This window comes from Petaurus breviceps, unplaced genomic scaffold (genome assembly GCF_028583685.1).
Source record: "Petaurus breviceps papuanus isolate PSGF00001 unplaced genomic scaffold, PetGlider_PUasm1.0 82569, whole genome shotgun sequence".
Lineage (NCBI taxonomy): Eukaryota > Metazoa > Chordata > Mammalia > Diprotodontia > Petauridae > Petaurus > Petaurus breviceps.
The window spans coordinates 3,866-18,312 of NW_027186580.1; the positions used below are offsets into that span (position 1 = coordinate 3,866).

General features: G+C 38.2%; 1 protein-coding gene across 6 annotated transcripts in view; it reads left to right on the forward strand.

Moving 5' to 3' along the window:
- The first annotated feature begins 3,336 nt into the window (after nt 1-3,336).
- Nucleotides 3,337-14,447, forward strand: part of LOC138176161 (rho GTPase-activating protein 29-like) — a 48,829-nt gene continuing 37,718 nt past the window's right edge. For 2 of the 6 annotated variants that reach the window (XM_069106930.1, XM_069106931.1), the window contains exon 1: nt 3,339-4,731. In XM_069106930.1, the coding sequence (XP_068963031.1) occupies nt 4,675-4,731 (57 nt within the window). In that variant the 5' untranslated portion in view covers nt 3,339-4,674. Of the gene's footprint in view, nt 4,732-14,447 lie in introns of all 6 variants that reach the window. The other 4 variants (XM_069106932.1, XM_069106934.1, XM_069106933.1 and 1 more) reach the window with 3 other exon arrangements.

The following is a 14,447-nucleotide window of genomic DNA, read 5'->3' on the forward strand; positions in this document are numbered from 1 at the left end:
TAAAATATAATTTTCCCATAATTCTTTTTTATTTCTTTTTTTTAAAATGGCATTTTATTCCCTCTCCTCGTTATATGTAAAAACATTTCTTAGCATTTATTTTTGCAAGATTTTAATTTCTAAATTTTTCTCCCCCCTTTCTAAAATGGTAAACAGTTTGATACAGGTTATATATGTGCAATTATGTAAAACATATTTCCATATTAGTCACTGTTGTGAAGGAAGAAACAGACCAAAAAAAAATCACGAAAATATTAAGTGAAAAAAGTTTACTTTGATCTACATTAAGAGTCTATTAATTCTTTATCTAGATGTGAATAGCATTTTCCATCATGAGTCCTTTGTAACTGTCTTAGATCGCTGTGTTGCTGAGAAGTTGATCATCTTGCAATGTTGCTATTCCTGTGTACAGTGTTTTCCTGGGTCTGCTCATTTCACTTTATATACATTGGTACAAGTCTTTCAGGTTTTTCTGAAATCTGCCTGCTCACTTATTGCACAGTAGTATTCCATTACATTCATATACCACAACTTGTTCAGTCATTGCCCAATTGATGGATATCCCTTCAATTTCCACTATTTTGCTAGTATGAAAAGGGCAGCTATAAATATTTTTGCACATGTGGGTCCTTTTCCCTTTTTTATGATCTTTTTGGGATACAGACCTAGTATAGTGGTATTGCTGGATCAGAGGGTATGCAGAGTTTTATAACCCTTCATGCATAGTTCCAAATTACTCTCCAGAATGCTTAGATTAGTTCACAACTTCACCATCAGTGCATTACTATCCCAGTTTTCCCATGTCCTCTTCAACGTTCTTATTTTCCTTTTTTGTCATGGCTTATATTCTTATAAATTTGATGCAGTTTTCTATATATTTGAGAAATGAGACCCTTATCAGAGATACTTTCTGCTTTCCTTCCAATCTTGGTTGCATTTGTTTTGTTTGTGCAAAACCTTTTTAATTTGATATAATCAAAATTATCTGTTTTATATTTTTTAATGCTCTTTGTCTCCTGTTTGGTCATGAATTCTTCACTTCTCCTTAGATCTGATAGGTAGACTATTCCCTGCTCTTCTAATTTGCATATGGTATCACCCTTCATGTCTAAATCATGTGACCATTTTGACCTTATCTTGGTATATACATGTAGCAGCAAGCACCCCAAGCGTCCTCAGGGTTTGCAGCTACCACAGGTTCTTGGATCTGCTTTGTTAAAGGAAAGCAACTCAAAATGGGTTAACAAGCTTACTTTAATCAGTCAGATGTATATCATTTACCTAGTTCAGGGGAAAAAGATCAGCACCCCGAACTTCAGAACATACAGACAGAATTATCAAGACAGAAATATCAAGTAGACAGATTTCCAAACTGTCCAACCATTACATCCATACCCAGTCAACATCTGGGTTTCCACATTCTGGGTTTTTCAAAGCCGGGGGACTCTCAACAACGGCTTCCCAGAATTCAGATCAAATCACAAAACACTTCTCAAAGTGAGTCCCAAAACAAAGCTACACATCAGGGCTTATATAGCCTTCTCCTGGCTCAGAGAATGTAACAACCTTATTGACTCACTGGCCAATCAAGAAGTATCTACTGAAAAACAAGCCTCCCTCCCCAGGCTTCTGGTGCACTTTAGCCTAGGGGCAGGGAAGATCTTCCAAATTTGCATTCCCATTACAATACACTGTGAAATATTGGTCTATACCTAGTTTGTGCCCTGTTGTTTACCAGTTTTCCCAGAAGGTTTTGTCAGATAGTGAGTTCTTATCCCAGAGGCTGGGGTCTTTGGGTTTATCAAACAGTTTGCTACGGTCATTTTACTGTTGTGTCTTGTGTACCTAATTGATTCCACTGATCCACTACTCTATTTTTTAGCCAGTACCAGATAGTTTTGATGATTACTGCTTTATGATATTAGTTTCAGATCTGGTTTATTGTAGCAGCAAGCTCCCTGGCATCCCCAGGGTAGCTGCCAACACAGGTTCTTAGATCTGCTTTTCTAAAGGAAAGCAACTCAAAATGGGTTAACAATCTTGCTTTAATCAATCAAACATATATCATTTACCTAGTTCAGGGGAAAAAGTCAGCACCCCAAACTTCAGAGTATACAGACAGAAGTTAAAGTAGAAGTTACAAGCAGACAGAGAAATAATTCAGCAGACAGGCTTCCAGCTGTCTGACCATTATATCCATACCTAGTCACAATTACCAGAGAGGGAAGCACCAACATCTGGGTTTTCAAAGCCGGGGGGGCTCAATGGCTGTCCAGAGTCTCATCTGGTCAATCACATAACTCTTCTCAAAGTGATCCCCAAAACAAAATCTCACATCAGGATACATATAGCCTCCTCCTGGCTCAGAGAATGTCACAACCCTCTTTACCCACTGCCCAATCACAGAGCACCAAAGCGTGGTCATTCCTGAAAAACAAGCCTCCTGGCATAGGCTCCATGTGACCACATTCAGCTTATTAGGGGGCAGAGTATATTTTCAAATCAAGGAAGATTCTCAGTCACTTAAGCCTATGAAAGGGCCTAGGGTCAGGGAAGATCTTAGATTCCCATTTCCATAACATTTATCTTGTGATTCTTAAAAAATGAATTTCTCATTCGTTCTAGTGATGATTTATAGTTCACTGTGTCTCTCTTAGCTTCCAGGCAAATAAATTATGAAATTCTTTAGTTCAGATCTTCATTTTGTAGATGAACAGCTGTGACTTAAGGAGGTTGTAGGACCTAGCCAAGGTTACATAGGTACTTAGTGGCAAATTGGAACTAGAACTTTGTTCTCATTCACTTTTTTTCCTTTATATCACTCTGCTTCAAGTTTTTTACCTAAAATTTTTCAGTATGGTATGACAGATATTTTAAACTTAGAAAATTTTCATATATTCTCTTAGCCAAGACACTATTTGCTTTGTGGATAAGGACAATGACTGGACCACCTATTTCATTGGTATAGGAAATGTCCAAGTAAGGGAATCTCCTCTGCCAGTGCATATTAGTATATGTTTTAAATTCTGTAGTTGTTGTCAACTGAGAGGTGACTTGCCCAGATTAACGGTGTCTGTATGTGTCAGAGGTAGGACTTGAATCAAAGTCTTCTTGTCTTCAAGGCTAGCTGTGATGCCTAATTATTTAAATTGTAGATAATTGTCTTTGCCTTAATTAAATTTAAAGAACGAAATTGCTGTGCCTATGTATGTGTGTATATGCATTTAGTGTATATGCACAGAAATATGCATATGTATTTCTGTAATAAACAATCAAGTTAGTCATTTGGAACATCTACTTGCATAGGTGTATATATATGCACATATATATACATATAAACACATGTACATGTGTAGGAATTCAGCATGTCTTAAATGATGACATTTCTTTTTGTTTGTTTTTTGGAGGGCAGTTGGGGTTAAGTGACTTTCCCAAAGTCACATGGCTAGTAAGTGTGTCAAGTGTCTGAGGCTGGATTTGAACTCAGGTCCTTCTGACTCCAGGGCCGATGCTGTATTCACTGTGCCACCTAGCTGCCCCATGATGACACTTTAATAGGAGCCAGATACAAAATCCTTTTTTCCTGTGGCATATTACACACTATATTATGATCTAGATTATGATCTGGCTGTTTGAAGAACATATCTTGAAAGAGAGCAGTGAATAAGAAGAAATGGCACAAAGTAGGTCCTGTATTGCCGGCAGAATTCTAGTGTGACTTCTGCTCTGTGTTTCCAGTAATGGATTGTTCTCACACAGCAGAATTATCTATGAGACCTGTCAGATCGGTTTAATATGTCCCACAAATATTTTCTTCATGAAGAAGTGATAGTCATTTTGCATGCTAAGTTCTTCTTATATCTGCGTCTCTGCATCTATCATTTTCATGTTTCATGAAGTCATTTGGTGTGAAGAATTAAAAAGTAAATAAGCTACTCCTATATATAAGACTCATAAGAATTGTTCCCTTATTTAACGTATCCTTCTTAATTGTGGACTTCAATGACATTAATGAAGAAAAAAATGAGACATCTTTTCAGTGAAATAATTGAAACACTAGCATTCATCTTTGGTGATACCCAAGTAAAAATTTGTCATTTAAAGAAATTTTAGACCCAGGGCAGAATGAGAGTATTGTTTGTTTCAATGCCCAAGAAATGGTATAGCTAAGCTAAGGATTAAATAACATTACAGATTTTGTACAGCTATATTCTGTAGTACTTCATTATCAGACTTAGAACTGCTAGGAAGGTCATAGTTTATTAGAGATATGTGTTCTCCCAAGTTTTGGTATGTATACTCTTAAGACTTTATATGGTGTTGGACCATTTTATGGGACTTAGAACTGAAAGGTGCTTTAAAAGTCATTTAATCCCTCTGTTTTAGAGATGAGGGACATGAGTCTCAAAGAGACAAAATAACTTACCCCAAGTCCACAAAGATAGTACAGAATCGACCTCAGGTTTGAAGCCAGGCTTCTTGACTTCAGGTCCAGTATTGTTTCCACCGTGTTGTGCTGCTTCCCCTCTCTTGCAGGGGGTGGGAGTGGGGAATCACTAATAACATCTTATTAATTTTTTTTTAACATAAACACTTTTGAATAATTTTTTACAAGAACTAACCTCTGTCATAACTTTTGTCTTTTTCTTCCCATGACAGTGTTTTGATTTCCTTATGGGAGATGTAGGCAGTGATTCGTCTTTGGAACTTGCTGCGACTCTGAAAAATCAGGTAAGCTAAGTTTAATTGTGGACAGGAGTTTTCTGTTTAGCAAACATTTCAGTATAATAATTTCTTTTTTTTTCCAAATGCTTTATTAACTTCTGATTTACATCATGCATTTCCGCCAGATTTTGAGTTACAAATTTTCTCCCCGTTTTGCCCCACTCATTGGCCTAAAATAGCAGTCCCACAGGATATCCCCTCCTCCAATCTGCTCTCTCCCATATATTCTCCCATACCCCTTTTGACTTTTCCAGTGGATCTCTATGCCCCAGTGCCTGTATATCTTACTTCCCAATTACATGTAAAATCTTATTAATAATAGTGTGTATATATATGTATATATATACACACATACACACACATATACACACACACATATTTGAATATTTGATTTTAAAACTTTGAATTCCAGATTTATTCCCTTCCTTTCTTGTCACCCACCCTTACTGGGAAGATAAACAGTTCAGTATAGGTTGTACATGTGTGGCTAATGCAAAACATTACCATAGTAGATATATTGTAAAAGACTGACTATATTTCCCTCCCTCCTATCCCACCTCCCACTTGTTCTATTCTCTATTTTGATCCCATCCCTTTTCAAAAGTGGATGCTTCCAACTTCCCTCCCCCCCAGCCTGCCTTCCCTTCCATCATCCCCCCTCTCATCCCCTTTCCCCCCTACTCTCCTAGAGGGTGAGATACCCTATTTAGTGTGTATTTCATTACCTCCTCAAGCCAAATTCAATGGGAATAAGGTTGACCCATTCCCTTTTGCCTTCCTATTCTTCCCCTCCATTGTAACCATTTTCCCTTGCCTCTTCTGTATGAGATAGTTTACCCCAATCTGTCTCTCCCCATCTCCTCCCATTATATTCCTCTCTCACCTTTTAAGTGTCATCCCTTCCTGTTAAATTGGTCCTGTGCCCTCTATCTTTGTATACCTGTAAACATATGTACACACATTCACATATGTATTCATATGCCCATATACCCTCATATAAAGACATATATATATATATTTCTTTTCCCTTCAACTACTGAGAAAAGTTTCATAAATTACAATTATTGTTTTTCCATGTAGGAATGTTAATAGTTCAACTTTGATAAGTTCCTTATGATTTATTTTCCCTGTTTACCTTCTCATGCTTCTCTTGCTTCTTATATCTGAATATCAAATTTTCTATTCAACTCTGGTTTTTTCATCAAGAATGCTTGAAAGTCCTCTATTCCACTGAATGACCATATTTTCCCCTGAAACATGATACTCAGTTTTGCTGAGTAGGTGACTCTTGGTTTTAATCCCAGCTCCTTTGACCTCCAGAATATCATATTCCAAGCCCTTTGATCCCTCAGTGTAGAAGCTGCCAGATCCTGGGTTATCCTGATTGTGTTTCCACAATATTCAAATTGTTTCTTCCTGGCTGCTTGTAATATTCTCTCCTTAATCTGGGAATTCTGGAACCTGGCTATAATATTCCTAGGAGTTTTCTTTTTGGGATCTTTTTCAGGAGGTGATTGGTGGATTCTTTCAACCTCTATTTTGCCCTCCGGTACTAAAACATCAGGGAAGTTATCTTTGAGAACTTCCTGGAGGATGATTTATAGGTTCTTACTTTGATCATGGCTTTCAGGTAGTCCAATAATTTTTAAATTATCTCTCCTGGATCTATTTTCCAGGTCAGTGGTTTTTCCCATGAGATATTTCACATTTCCTTCTATTCTTTTATTTGTTTGGATCTGTTTAACAGCATCTTGATTTCTCATAAAGTCATTAGCTTCCATTTGCTCCAATCTAATTCTGAAGGAATGATTCTCCTCAGTGAGCTTTTGAGATTCTTTTTCCATCTGGCAAATTCAGCTTTTTAAGGCATTCTTCTCCTCATTGCCTTTTTGAGCCTCTTTTGCCATTTGAGTCAGTCTGTTTTTTAAGATATGATTTTCCTCAGTCAGGCTGTTGACTCTCATTTCATAATTTTCTTACATTGTTCTCATTTCTCTTCCCAATTTTTCCTCCACTTCTCTTATCCGCTTCTTAAGGTCCTCTATGGCCTGTAACCAGCTTGTATTTTCCTTTGAAGCTTTGGGTGCAGGAGTTCCGTCTTCAATGTCTTCCTCCTGTTCCATGCTTTGCTCCTTTCTGTCCCCAAAATAGGAGTCTAATGTTGGAATCTTCTGTCTGCTTTGTTTCCTTTGCCTTTGTCATGTCGCGCCTCAGTCACTTGACCCCTGGGCTTTTTGCCACAGTAGGACTCTGCCACCAGACAGGGGAGCTTTTGTCCCAAACGCTGGGGTTTTCTCAGCTGCCAGAGGTATTATATGGGTGCCCTCTCTGAGGTCTCCACACGCTCTGGCAAGCTGGACACACACCCCAGGACCTCCACTCTAGAGTGTAGTCCAGATCCAAGCAGGTTAAAGCAAGAGCGATGACCCCTTAGACTGGTCGCTTGGTCCCCCTACACTCTGCAGGCCAGGAGCTGAAGCTGCCACATGGCGCTGGCTGGCTGTGCCTGGAGTCCCAAGGGCAAAAGCCATGCACTCCCACTTACTGGGTCCCAAAGTCCAGACTGCACTGACCTCTCACTTTGTCTTTCACATCTATGTGTTGATAATTCTAGAAAAGGCCACAGCTGCTGCTGATCTGGGGTCCCTCTGGCCGGGGGCTGGTCAGGCCTGCCCTAGGGCTAAAGCCTTGGGGTTGGGCTCAGCTCCCAGAGCACTGCGCTGGCTGATTCCTGCCGGCCTGCTGGGCTGTCCTCAGCAGGAGGTTAGCTACTCTGTGTCATTTTGTGTGTTCCTGCAGCTCCAAAGTTTGTTTAGAGTCCCCTTTTTACATGGATTCAGGAAGGTGGAAGCAGGAGCCACGGGGAGGTCATGCTTCTACTCCGCCATCTTGACTCCGTCCCTCAGTATAATAATTTCTTGACCTTTTAATCTGTCCTGTTTTACCATAACTCAGTTTTTTCACTTATATCACTAAGATGTTGACAATTAAAGCAAGTATATACAGGATTATGTTCGGTGATTATGCTTTATAGTTTCAAGAACTATAATTTTAATTAGAAGGTGGACACCAAGAATCCTTTTCATAGGCTCTCACATAAATGTTATTGTATTATTAGCAGTTTTAAATAATCTTTTCATACTTTAAGAGTAACAATTTTCATATGCATTTATACTAAACTCAGTCACCCTTCCATCAGAAGTAATTTTTGGCATTACAGAAAATCCTAGAGACTTAGAGATTCATAAGATGTAGAATGCAGATTCTTCTTAAATATTTCTCAATTGTGTTTCCTCAGTGTCTGACACTCTGCCTTAAATTTTAGTAGATGTTTGACCTCTTCAGATCAATTCAAAAGGCATAATTAAGAATGTCTCAGTCTGTTCAAGTGCCATACAGGTTGTTTCTGCCATCGCCAAATAGTTCCTAAGAGCTCTTCAGCTGCTATCAATGGGATACTTCCCTAAAATTCTACTTTAACCATGCGTTGGGATAGGGGGAGGGAGGGTGTTATTCCCCAATTTAGAAAGTTATTCCCCAGTTTAGAAAAAAATTGCTGTAGATTAATCGTCTCTCAACTTGTGCAGAGAAATTTGTATATTTCCTGTGTATAATTTGAAAAGGAAAATAATAAAAATATTTAAAATTTAAAACCATAACATCTGAAATAGATGAATTTAACTAATTTAAATGCAACAGGTAAAAGCATTTTTATAGTTGCTCCATTGGTAAATTTTATTTTTTCATTTGGTCACTATATAACTATATACAAAACAAAATAAGGTGGTGTAGCTTATTTATAGTGAGAAGCCTGCAGAATTCCGTGTATTTCATAGCATATTTAAATATTGTTATTATTGTTGAGTCATTTCAGTTGAGTGATTCTTTGTGACCCCATTTGGAATTTCCTTGGCAAAGATGCTATGGAATGGTTTGCCATTTCTTTTGCCAGTTCGTTTTACAGATGAGGAAACTGAATTATCAGGGTTAAGTGACTTGCCCAGGGTCACATAGCTATTAAGTATCTGAGGCCAGATTTGAACTCCAGAAGATAATGTCTTCCTGACTCCAAGCCCTGTCCTCTATCCTGCACTACCTGGCTGTTCTATATTTGAATATAGCAATGATCTAAGGTGAAATGAAGACTAACTTTCACCAATTTGTGACTTGGCCTTATCAATTCTAAGCCAGAGTTGTTCCAGTTTTGTGAGCTATGTCCTTGAGAGTGTACATTTATCATATTTTATGACCCATAGGACCAATTGGGCCTGCTATCTTTTTTTTTGTACAACTGCCAAGTTAAGAATGGTCTTTGTTTTAAAATAGCACTGTATTTGAAAATGTAAAAACCATACTTAGCTCACAGGCCATGCAGAAACAGGTAGGAGGGTGGCTCTTAGGCCTTGCCAACCCCTGATCTCAGCTACTGAATGTGAAGAGTTAATTTTCCAGTGATCTTGGATTGCATGATTGAGATCAGAGTCACAATGGTGAACAGAGTTTGAGCAATGATAAAATAATAGGTTGATTTTCTGACATTCTTTAGCAGTGTGCTCATTGTAATAAATCATCTCCTCGGGACCTACTGCTTAGAGCTGCATTGTTAATTGGCAGGGCTAAATTGATGCTATATGTAACTTTCCTCTTCTATTTGAAATGTTCTTCTTAGGCTTCCACTCAGTTTTTGAGAGAGTAAAGAGTTTTTTCATCATTTTCCTTTTTATAGGAACAAGTGATGCAGCTTTACTGTTGGGTTTTGGGTTTATTTCTTTGTTTTTTTTTCCTTTTTTCCCCCTGAAATGTAATGGGGAGATTATATGCATTAGAGCAGTCTTCATATTTGGTGCCTCAGTTGAGAATAAAATATAGTCAACTTAAGATCGAAAGGAGTCTAAAGTAGAAATGTGGTATGAATGAGAGAAGAGCAGTAGCAAGAGCTCCTGTGTTCCTTTGACCTTTTTCCTGTGACCTCCTTTTGTTTTCACAGTTGTTTGTGGTCCACTTGTAATGTTATTGGGATAGAAGATCTTCCCCACCCATTAGCCCATTAATAGGCCTCATATGGAGTCCAATAAGGGAAGCTTGCTTAGGGGAGGCTTGCTTGTAGGAAGGCCATCACACCTTTTGCTAGTTTCTAATTAGGCACTGAGTCATGAGGGTTGTGATGCCTTCTGCTCTGAGAAGTGTATATATACTTTGAGTTGATATATTGCTTTGGGAGCTCGCTTATGAAATGGTTCTCGTGATTCCCTAGAGATTCTGAGTGGCCATGTATTCAGAGCTCCCCACCTGCTCAGATGTAAAGGCTCTCTCCATCCAGGCATGTATGTAAATGTATAGTTGATTCAGACAGCTAGAAGTTCAGGGTGCTGACTCCTCCCCTGAACTAGTGAATGTAATTAAAAAAGATTGTTGACCCCTTAAACAGCTCTTTGCTAGTAAAGCAGGTCTAAGAACCTGTACTAGGAGCCATCCTGGGTATGCCAGTGTGATTGCTGCTATAACACTTTATATCTTTTTCCAGCCATTTGGTGATAGGGCCACATGCTATCCTCATCTTTTCCTAAGGAAATAATAGGCAGAGAATTTACACTTACAGGTGACAGAGTTAGTGCAAATCAAAGTCTCTTGATTGAATTAAATTTTCTTATTAGATCTCAGCATCACAATAATGTAGATAGTACAGGGATATGATAAATAACAGGAGATTTCTAAGCTCCAAAAGATCTTTTTAAAACTAAGGAAAAATATCATCTGGGTGTTAACCTGCTTTAGAATCTCTGCATATGTATTTGATAAGAGACAGTGTGGTGCAGTGGATAGAGAGCTGACTTCAGAGTCTGGAAGATTTGGGTTGAGATGCTTCCTCATAGACCTCATAGACATAGACTGACTTTGTGACCTTCAGCAGCCAACTCACTCTCCTAGTTAGTTCTGAGTTGCAGAACTGTTGCTAGATCTGCACTGTTAGAGCAGTTTCTTCACCTGCACTTCTTCACATAGATAAAACCACAAGTCTAGACCCTAAAACATTTGTAAATTCTAATACTAGAAAAACTCTGTGGTGGTTAACAGAGCTTTCTGTGTCCAGAAGTAAAAAGTGAGTTTTCAGGTGCTAGTTTTAAATTAAGGATGTGCTCATGTGTGCTTTTTCTTTCCTTGTTCTCAAGTTCCCATAGCCTTGGGCCTTGTTGAAGCTTAGTGTAGGGGAGATTATCTCCTAGTTATGCCTTTCATCTTTCTGTTTCTGATTTCTTTTTGAGAGCTGAAGGAAAATCTATGCTGGCAAGTGTAGAAAACGTGCACCAGTTCACACACCTAAGTAAAAATTGGAGGAAAGCTAGCTCATTGACCACTTTCATATAATACTTTAAGGTTTCAGGATCTTAGGTCTAATGTAGAGGGCGTCAACTCAGCATTTAAGTTAGCACTAAATTACTACTGTCTCCACTTTGAATTATGTGTGAGTGACCTCTTGTTTGCTTAGGTTGGAGAGGTCAGGATGTGTTTTAGGCAACTAGTCCAATTTGAAGTGACCCCTTCACTCTCAATTAACAATAACTATGGCTTATGTTTTCTGCAGGAGAATCAGCATAACCAAACCAAGTTAAAAATGTCCTTTTGGAAGACATTGTTCAGTCATTCACAGATCAAGATTTGTGATTTTGACTTTCTTTTGTTAATGATGGGGATGAGTTGAGAATAAAGAAACAAAACCAAAAAGATTATTGCTTTGGGGTCTAGGATATATCATGAAACATTGGTTAATTGTGCAAACGATATTCAGTCTTGATTGAATGGAGAATTATTTTCCATATGTATTGAATTCTGAGAAAATGTTACTGTATAAAAAGCGATATTATTCAATTAGATTAAGGAATATCATTTATTAATTGAGAATTGGTATGAAATTAAATGGACCAGTGGGTTTTCCATGTTCTGAGTGGTTCCCATAGAAAAAAAATTACATCCTTTAAAAAGTTGAAAACACTCACTTCATCTCTCCTCTTGTAATTTACTCCTCAGTCTTTTGGAATCTGGCCTCTGACCTGATCCCTCAATGGAACCTGGAATCTTTACAGATTTACCATTTGCCAAATGCTTCATGTGGCACTTCTGAGTACCCTCCCTCTCCTTTCTGGGTTTTTGTTACCCTTTTCTCTTGGGTTTTTCTCCTCTCTATCTTGTGGCTCCTTCTCAGTCTCCTTCAATCATCCCTATTACACATTTTCAATGTAAGTGTTCCCCCAAGGTTCTACCCAAGGTCTTCTTCTCTCTCCTTTCTCTTCCTCCTCCTCACCTTCTCAGTTGTTTTCATGCCCTTTCCCTCTCAACCTCCCTTCCCGGCCCCCCTCCCCAACAACTTTATCAGCTCCCTTGTGTCCATGCAGATGATTCCCACATGTATATATCCAGTTCCTGACTTTCCCCTGAGCTTCAGTCTCATATCACCATTTGCCAATGGAGTATTTCAAACTTGATATCCCTGTGACATCTCATACTTAACGTCACCCGATTGGAATTAATTGTCTTTCTCCAGCTCTTTCTTCTTCCAAACTTTCCTGTTTCTGTTAAAGGCCCTGGCATCCATCCTTCTCATCATATTGGCATTCTCTGCAATTCCTCAGTGCTGCCCTCTCCCCCCTGCCTCCCATATTCCTCTCATTACCAGATCTTTTAAATCTACCTTCACAACATTTCTCCCATCAAGTGCCTTCTTTTTACTTACAGTGGGCGCCTTAGTTCAAGCCCTTAGCACCTCTTGCCTAGTTTATCGAAATGACCTGATTGGCTGTGGTCTTCCAGGCTCAAGTATCTTCCCACTAAAGTTCAATCTATACACCATTACCAAAATAATTTTCCTTAAATGTAAATCTGATCATGTGACTCCTCTACTCAGTCAACTCTAGTAGCTTCCCATTGCCTTCAGGATCAATTATTAACTCCTTTGTTTAGTATTTAAAGCCCCTCCATCTTTCTTCAGCCTTGTTGGATATTATACACTCCCCCCTCCCCTTCTGAGCTGTGTGACCCATCCAAACTGCTTCCTCTCTTTTCTCCTTTCTCTGACCCCCCAACACGCATACATGCGCATGCACACACATACACACACACGCATGCATGCACTTGCCACCATTTTGTGAATCAGAGGATCCCTCTGTTGCTCTAAGCCTCACATTAGTATTACTTTCTACCTGAAGTTTTTCTGATTTCATACAGCTAGTTTCCTCTTTCCTGTAGTACCTTCAATTTAAATACTTTGCATTTCTTCTCTTTATATTTTGTGTATTCTTACATGTGTTCTTGTTGAAATCTCCCCTCCTACCATTTAAATGGAAGTTACTTGTGAGTAGGGATTATTTTAATTTTTTGTATCCCCAGTGCCTAGCACAGTGTCTGGAACATAGTAGGAGCTTAATAAATGCTTGTTGATTGTTTGGTTATTCTTGGCAAGTATCTAGCATTTAATAACTTCTTATGTTCTTAGCATTGTTTAGTGGAAAGAAAGGGACTCAATACTTTTTTTCTTGTCATTATTCTGCCTACAATATAAATAGGCCAATTAAATAATAAAAAAGTAAATTACTAATGAATTCCTTAAGTCTTTTTTGAAATTGTACAAAATGTGAGTGAAACTTTGGTTCATTTGTTATACAACATAATTGTCTTCGAAGATTATGTAGCTGTTTCTGAAAAGATTGATTGGTGATAACAGCAAGAAGGTTAATTAAGGTCTTCAGTTAATTTGATGTTTATTAGTCCTATAATATTTTCACTTAGAATTGTTGCTCTTAACTCTAGAAAATGCGAAATTAAATCAGTTTGTTTTCTTAGGAGTATCCAAATCTCACAGAAATTTAGAAAATGGAACAAAATTGTCTTAGATTTGAGTAGAGTAAATTTTTTGAGTACTCCTTCCCCCCAAATCACCTTAACTTCCTTGCCAACATTTATCTATAGTTTTTCATCTAGTGGCTATTTTTATTTTTTTTAATTAGTTTTTTTATTCTGAACTTAAGAAATAAAACAAGCCTTTCTGTAACAAAGTGGAATAGAAAAAAAAAAGAGGATTGCACCTGAAACTGCATATCTTTTATGTATGACTTGTTATTCCTTTTAAATGTACAACAATTTTATCATGTAACTTTCTTCCCCTCCCCCCACTCTAGAGCTAGCTACCATTAGATGGGTGTGTATGTGTGTTTGTATATATATGTATGTGTGTGTGTGTGTGTATATACACGCAGATATGCACACAGACACACATATATGTCATTTCTTTTTCTGGATGCAAACAGCATCTTTCTTTGTAGGAAGGGAAAGACCTTTATAGTTTGTTGTTGTTTTTTTTTTTTTAAAGCAATTGAGGTTAAGTAACTTGCTCAAGGTTACACGGCCAGTTATTTTGTGTGGGTGCCAAGTATCTGATGCCAGAACCGATCTCGGATGTCCCGATGCCAGGGCCAGCGCTCTTACTTACTGTGCCACCTGGCTGCCCCTAGACCTTTACAGTTAATTTGGATATTTATAATAGAATGACCTGGTGGCTCAGAGTTGTTCTGAAAACAGTATTGCTGTTATTGTGTACAAAGTTCTCTCAGTTCTGCTCATTTCGTTCTTCATTATTTTGTGCCAATCTTTCCATGTTTTTCTAAAATCATTGAGCTCATTGTTTCATATAGCAGAGAAATATTCCATCATGAGCATATACCGCCATTTGT